This window comes from Phytophthora sojae (genome assembly GCF_000149755.1).
Source record: "Phytophthora sojae unplaced genomic scaffold PHYSOscaffold_11, whole genome shotgun sequence".
Classification (NCBI taxonomy): Eukaryota; Oomycota; class Peronosporomycetes; order Peronosporales; family Peronosporaceae; genus Phytophthora; species Phytophthora sojae.
The window spans coordinates 1,505,353-1,512,406 of NW_009258125.1; the positions used below are offsets into that span (position 1 = coordinate 1,505,353).

Below are 7,054 nucleotides of genomic sequence, written 5' to 3' on the forward strand. Positions count from 1 at the left end.
ATCCGTGGAGCGCACAATGGGGAATTTTCACTATCGCTCACGGCTGGGGGCCACAATTCATTCGTGTTCGACTTCGTTAAGGCGCTCCGGGCCTGTGCGGCCTGGAGCAGTCCCCCCCCCGTATGTTGGCGAAGCCGTGCTTGACGAAGGCTGGGACCCGATGAGATGTGGTAGACCATGTTGGCTGCAAGGCCAGCGAGAGTGTGCCCGTCGATGCGAGTGTACCGCTCGTACGCGTCGGATTTCCACCGCCCGAATCTCTTTATGGCCAAGCGGTCAATCCCGGCCGTGAAAAAAGAGGTCGCACCCCCACTTCGCATCGAGTGAGTGCCGTACCGGTCAGGATCTTCACCGGTTGACTTTGCTGCATGTTTGATCGCTACCGTCATGGCCTTGGCCGTAATAAACTCGCCTTGTGTCACGCTGCATATTGGTTCTTCTCTGGAGACGCCGATACGTTGTTGATGCTGACTTAGGAGCCACGCGGCGCGAACGGGACATGCCCACCAGAGTCCAGAGCGCTCGAGGATTCTGGTTTCGCCCCGCCCGCACTGGTCCGTTTTGCTGCCACGGAAAAATACTCGAACCGATGTCGCATCAGCTTCATGTTGATCTTGTTTTCCGTCTTGAGTGATGCATGTCACGTCCGCGTATCGTAGGATGTACGGCTTCACTTGACCTCGGTCCGCCAGGTATTCGCTGCGGCGCAACATAAAGAAGTAGCCCATGAGAGCAGCACGCACTCACGGGCATTGTTGAAGTTGCGGTCCTGGCGGAGTTGTCGGAGGATGCGTGGGGTAACAGGTTCTTTTTGGGTTGGAGGTGGTGACAGCCGTAGCATCCCTTGCACAGCGAGCTGGTGCCCCGCGTGGAGCCCAACCTTGAGTCCTCGGTATCGGCGATGATACCATGATACTTGGCTGAGTTTGGACAACACAGTGCTGGGAGCATTTCCGGGTTTGTTGTCGTGTGGGAGCCATCGGGAAACAGCCAATTGTTGAGAGTCTGCTTCGTTTTCACCTGCCAGCCACGGGGAAAAGCCTTGTGTGTTGCACCAGCTGCTCCACTCTGTCCACGTTACGGCATACTTGCGGTGGCTGTCATCTGCAAGTGATCGGTGTCGGTTGTTGCGCATTGCCACGGGCACAGTAGGAAGGTTGGAACGCTGGATGGCGGGGCCTAAGGCTCCGGGATCTTGGTTGCTGGAGCTTGGAGAGGAGAAGGAGATTCAGAAGTGGATGGTTCTCTTCTCAGTGCCAAGCCCAGCGACCACATTGATCCTACATGCATTGTATAAATACACTAGCTACTTCAGCTTCTTATTCTACTAGGATCCTTGCAGCGGACACGAGCATAAGACACAGAGGTCCTCCGGCAATCGGGCCTGTAGGTCGTCGAGAACGTTTTGTAGATGTGTCGTACTTGATCCGGATCGCTGTCCTGTGTCCACGAAGAAGTTGCGTTAGTCCATATTCTCGCGTGGGATGCTGTCCGCGCCGGTGACCCGGCATCGGCAAGGAGGTTGCAGTCACCAGGCAAGTGTCCAGCTGAAATACATAGTCCGAGGGTTGCTTCTGCGAACCCGATAGCACGGTTCAGCTCTTGGGCGAAATGGTTTGAGCTGTACAGGTTGTTGGTCCAGGCTGCTGCACTGGTATTGTCCGTCCAGCAGCGCACGTGAAGTAAATGTACACCGTCTTTCTTCCATTGGTGACCCCAGATCCATGTTGCGAGCGCCACGCAGAACTGTTCTCGGACATTTATGTTGAACCCATTTGATCCGGAGGTCTGCTCGATTAGCTGGTGCTCGTGCTCGTCATACAGCAACTGGATATACCGTCGTCGAGCGGGGTCGAGAACTGCGAGGCCCTCGTTGCTGGCGTCCATGTACAAATGGACATCGATAGCGGGTTCGGCGCATAACATTGATGTCGGGAGGGACCACCAGCGCCCGTGCGTGAGGATGACGTCGCACCATTCCAAGTCTTGCCGTGTCGACTCGTCGATCACAATGCTCCCCCATCGTGAAACTTTGTTGATAGACCGTTGGAGGCGCTGGTAGAAGGGTTTTGCACTCCTAAGACACGTAGTGACGTGGCGAAGGCTCCCCAATAGACACTGCATCTCGTGCTTTGACAGTTTTTTCTTCTGGGCTGTCTTTCGAACGCGGTCTTGGGCTTTCAAGAGCTTTGCCTGTGACATCGAGTCTGTGCGCTGGATGGTATCGAACTCCAACCCGAGAACTTCTACCTTCGTGCTCCACTCCGAAAACTTTCCTTCATTGATGGCTCGTGGACCAAGTACTGCAGTCATAGCGATTCGTAAGGCTGAGCTTGCTGCTTCGAGGCGACCAGGAGTGTCGGGCTCTACTAGAATGTGGTCATCGACCCATTCGTATGCGAAGAATGGGGTCGGATCTGCTGGATGTGCTGCCATCGTAGCAGGACTCTCGCGTCCAAGCAGCCATGATATCGCTCCGCCGAACATCCCGTAAAAGGCTGGAGATCCCGTCCATCCGAATGGGGCCGACATGTCGATGATGATAGCGCCCAGTTGTGCAATGCGTGCTCCCATCCAATGGACACTGCGTGCGATCAACATGATGTGCCGGAACGCTCCCTTCACGTCGCCTTTCATTACGTAGATGGTGATCATTGGGTTCTGCGCGTAGCACTCCTCAATTCTTCTCGCGACTGCCGCCACGTGCCGGTACCGCACCTCTGGGAACGAGCTTTTGTCCGATGCATCGTTGGTTGAGCTGCCAATGGGGTACGACAGGTCATGAATTAGGCGAGTTTCGAGCTGGGGGTCCGTGTTTGCTTTCGGGACTGCACCGAGCGGGCTGATTCGAATGTTGCCGAGTGTTTCGAGCACGTTTGCGTCCAGTACCAAATACTGTCCTCCGTCTTGGCCTTCGCGGACGCTTTTCACCACTGTATTAAGGTGGCGATCGGCAGACTTGTGATTTGTTGGAATGCGCTGCTGCTCCTGCTGCTCTTGATTTTGCGTGGACCATTGAGGATCAATGCCAAACCGTGCTGCGCTGCATAGTGAGTCGCGGTGCTCGAATCCCTCCAGTAGTCGATGAAGACGGTTCGGGGATAGCGCTTTGTTCGGGCGGGGGTCCTCTGGAGACTGGCCTCTTGCGAGCTCGACGACTTGTTCAAGTGTGGACTGACTTCGGGATATGAGGCGGGAGAACGCATGCTGCTTTTTGTAGTCTAGGCAGTATCGAGGGACCTTGCCAGTGTGATCAGAGGTCTTCGGCGCCGCGCTTGGCACTGCGATTCCTTCTCTCCGCAGCATTTGCGCTGTACGGACGTCGCGTTTGGTTTCATCTGCCTGCAGCTGGCGCTCCAGAATGGCCTGGACCTTGACGCAAAGGCATCGAAGACTGACATGGGCTGGTCGGTCGTCCGAAGCCTTGATGGTGTGGACACTCGGGCGCCAATGCTCTGGGAGGTTACCGCGCTTAGTCCGTTCGATAGATAGCGGTTTGCAGCTCTCTCTCGCCGGACCGTGGGCGCTCAGCTTCTGCTTCGTGATGCCTGGGTCTGCCAGCGCAGTGTTCATGGCTGCTGGCATAGTCAGGTGGAACGGCGCTTGAATAGGAGTACATCCCGTCGTTGATGGATGCGTTGCTGTCATACGCAGTCGCCCTTAAGCCACGGAGGCTTGCGTCCGTGGCGGTGGGTGGATCGCTGGGTCTTAGCTCTCGCGCGAAGTCAGGAGGTTTTTCCTTTATCCTGGGCGTTCTGCAGGTGCAGTTGGACTGTTGCGCTTTGTGTATGAGTAGACACGAGGACTGTCCTAGTTGTGAGCGATCATCACAACCCGGACGCCATCAGCTGGACTGCGAGAACTTGTCGCTGATCCCGCCCAGTTTTGTGTTGATGTAGTCTCGCACGATGGGGTCAATTGTCGCTGGTTCAAAGTGTACCAAGTTGGGGAACTTGCACACTGTTGGGTCCGCCGATGCACACCCTCGCTTCGAGAGAAAGCGAACGCACACTTTTTTTCCGTCCTTGCGTGGTAGCGCTGCGACGACTGCCTGGGGGACCTTGCGCTCCGACGGCTGCTTGACGTGTCGGACCTTCTCTTCTTGCGGTCGCCACCGAGAATCCTCGCGTGTAGACGTGCTCTGTGGTCGGTTTGACCGTTCTGACAGTGCGGTTATTAACAGGGCCTGAAGGTCTGGGTTGGTTGTGGTAAACCACCCGGTTGCCTCAAAACGGGGATTGCCGCCTGAGAGTGCATCCTGGGCCGCAGCATTGCGATAGCGTTCCAAGGTGGCGTTGATCCAAAGTACGAGAGTAGGAATCTCCTCAGGCAACCAGTGGTTCCAGCCTTCTAGCTGCAGAGCAAAGTTGTCGAGAGCCGCCGCCACCCGAATCGTTGTGGGATCACACATCTCGCTGCAGTACAGGAGGAAACCTCGCGTTGCCGAGTGCAGCTGTTTCCATGAGGTCATCACCGGCGGCCGCGGAATCGGTAGTGTGAAGTCGGTTGTGTCCACGCTGCCGGTGGCTGCGTTGCGAAGGCGATCGAGGTACCCGACGTGACCGAAGTGACTTAGTGACAACCCCTTAGAACCGAAGCCAATGTCGTACAGGCGGGTCAGCATCCCTGGGTGAAAATCAAGGGGTAGCGACGAAGTAGTCAGATACTCCATGTACTCCTCTCCGCTCTTACCTCTGTGAGGATCCGAGGTTATAACTTGGTGGACTCTCTCTTGGTCTGCGGTGACGAAGAATGCTTTTTTGTTGCGCTTGGCTGGTGCTGGATTGATGTCACTCGAAGCTGTGCGTACTCGGGTCGCTGGCAGACTCTGGATGGACTGCTGTCCTAGTGATCACTGCAAGTACGTTCGCAGGAGGTGCGGTCTCTGATCTCGGATGAATTCAATCAGTTCCAGCTCGGCTGCATCTTCGTCGGTATCGTTAGACTCAGTGGCTAGGTTGGGAACTGCCACCGTTTGCCGTGCGCTCGAGGGTGCATGTCGCTGAGTGGTCCGTAGTGGCGTTCTTGGCGTGTGCGTCGGTTGCTGTTGACCACGCGCTCTCTCGACTTCAGCATCTGACCCCTCTCCTTCGGATAGGGAGGCAAGGAACTCACGGGTAGTAATTGACGGGTACTGGTCGATGTCAACGCTGTCTGGGTTTGACGTTTGGCCCACCCAGGCCTGGAAACTGCGGGGTTCTTCGGTTATGGACTTGCCTATTTTGCGTAGCAACCCGTGCGGCGGTTGGCCTTGCAGCTCTTTGTAGAGCACGTAGAGCAGTGCGTGTCGAAGCGAGACGAGCTGTTGTGCCCCGGAGAGCGCGTTGACCCATTCTACTTGAGCCGTCGCAAGCCGCTCTACATCCATGTCGGATGCTAGCTCCTGCAGCCACTCTGGCGCTGTCGGTGGTGTACTCGCTGGTGCGCCCAGCGTCCCGAGCTTGGCCATCAGACGCTCATGTAGCTCCTGAAGCCGAGTCTTCGGCCACGCGCGTTTTGGCCAATCTTGGTGCCCAAGGGTCATCGCAAGTAGCGGGTGCACTTCGCCGACTAGCTTGCGTCGTGTAACGGACATGGCGCCTTGAGCAGTCCAGATGTCCAGCAACTGCTGGCTTGTAGGTAAAACTACAAATGACTTGCTAGACTACTTCTACTACCTCCGGGTGCTGGGATTGAATCCATGCGATGCGCCAGCGCATTTGGGATGTAGCCACTTGGTGCGATGCAGCACAGACCGATCTGAGCAGCGTCCTTGGACCACAATAGCCTTCCCGCTCAGCGGAAAACTGGTCTCCGTCCACAACAAGGGGCGGGAACCTTAATGCCCAGTGATTGGATCACTTTACGGCTGAAGAAATCCGATCTTGGACCGTTTTACCAACATTCTGAGGACTTGCAAATGCAGCCGGGTGGCGACGGCGCAGACACGAATCCAGTGGAGGCCGACAGTGAGTGCGCGATCGGCCACGCGGTTATAATAGGTGCCTGCATACGAGATGGCCTCTGTTGCAGCGCCAGTGCCCAAGAACATCTTGGCATGATGAACACGGATGGCAAGTTCTCGCTTCCGCGCAATGAATAGTTTCTTTTATCGTGCGTCACATTGAATTGAACACCGGTTGTGTCGATCCAAGACCAGTTGCTATTAAGTATCTGAGCCGTTTGTTTATTGTTCACTATCATACGACGACGGCCACTAGGATACAGAGCACCACGAGGCAGCAATCAGCAAACTACTCTATCACTGCTGTCCTCACGAAGGCCCAATATTGCAAGGCGATCCTTGCTCGGCAGTGGTTGGTCGGAGAAACAAACGCCTAGTAGCTTCAGCATCTTCAACACTAAGTTATGCATGCCCAAAACAACACAACGTAATGACAACGTTCACATCGTATTATAGCAGCTTATATATCAACGAGACCTGCGCCGATGCCGTCAATGCAACAACAACAGCAGCACCGGCCCACTAGCGCACTCAACTTCCCTACTGACGGCTACGGTAGCGCTCCTCGTACTCGCGCTGCACCTCGTCCGCAGACTTGTTGGACGTCTCCGGCACCAGCTTCAGCGACAGCAGGAAGAAGATGGCCAGCAGCACGATGAACGGAAGATAGCTGTAGTCGTCCAGCGCGTCCGCGATGTACGGGTACGCCACGCCGACGATCAAGTTGCACAGCCAGTTGGCGCCGATGCCGATGGACGTGGCCGTGGCGCGCACCGAGTCCGGGAACAGGTCGGCCGTGATGACCCACACGAGCGGCCCCAGCGTCACGCCGAACGCGATCACGTACAGCGCCGTGAAGACGATGGACAGCGCCGGCACGTCCACGAGGAACGCCACCGTCATGAGCACGGCCATGACGAACATGCCGGCGATGCCGCACAGGATCATGTTGCGGTTGCCGAAGCGCTGCGCCAGCACGCCCGTGAAGAAGGCCGGCCAGATGTTGATGAAGTTGATGATGAGCGTGCCCACGCGCGGGTCCGAGATGCCGGCGTCCTTGAAGATCGAGCTCGAGTAGTAGAACACGGCGTTGATGCCCGAGAGCTGCTG

General features: G+C 56.4%; 5 protein-coding genes across 5 annotated transcripts; all 5 read right to left on the reverse strand.

Annotated features, from left to right (window-relative positions):
- Positions 1-176: 176 nt before the first annotated feature.
- PHYSODRAFT_433025 (hypothetical protein) lies at positions 177-389 on the reverse strand (the record flags this gene model as incomplete). The annotated part of the gene is made up of 1 exon (XM_009538195.1): positions 177-389. A coding segment is annotated over one exon (213 nt), but the record flags the coding sequence as incomplete, so codon positions are not given.
- Positions 390-822: 433 nt separating this feature from the next.
- On the reverse strand, positions 823-3,225 carry PHYSODRAFT_405321 (hypothetical protein; the record flags this gene model as incomplete). Its single annotated transcript, XM_009538196.1, has 4 exons — positions 823-1,068; positions 1,165-1,179; positions 1,348-2,303; positions 2,448-3,225. Coding segments are annotated over 4 exons (1,995 nt in total), but the record flags the coding sequence as incomplete, so codon positions are not given.
- Positions 3,226-3,844: 619 nt separating this feature from the next.
- Positions 3,845-4,411, reverse strand: PHYSODRAFT_527432 (hypothetical protein; the record flags this gene model as incomplete). The annotated part of the gene is made up of 3 exons (XM_009538197.1): positions 3,845-4,047; positions 4,094-4,098; positions 4,182-4,411. 3 exons carry the CDS (start codon positions 4,409-4,411, stop codon positions 3,845-3,847), a joined length of 438 nt encoding a protein of 145 aa, XP_009536492.1.
- Positions 4,412-4,852: 441 nt separating this feature from the next.
- Positions 4,853-5,368, reverse strand: PHYSODRAFT_306284 (hypothetical protein; the record flags this gene model as incomplete). The annotated part of the gene is made up of 1 exon (XM_009538198.1): positions 4,853-5,368. One exon carries the CDS (start codon positions 5,366-5,368, stop codon positions 4,853-4,855), a length of 516 nt encoding a protein of 171 aa, XP_009536493.1.
- A 1,135-nt stretch (positions 5,369-6,503) lies between these two features.
- PHYSODRAFT_288836 (hypothetical protein) lies at positions 6,504-6,892 on the reverse strand (the record flags this gene model as incomplete). The annotated part of the gene is made up of 1 exon (XM_009538199.1): positions 6,504-6,892. A coding segment is annotated over one exon (389 nt), but the record flags the coding sequence as incomplete, so codon positions are not given.
- Positions 6,893-7,054: the final 162 nt, after the last annotated feature.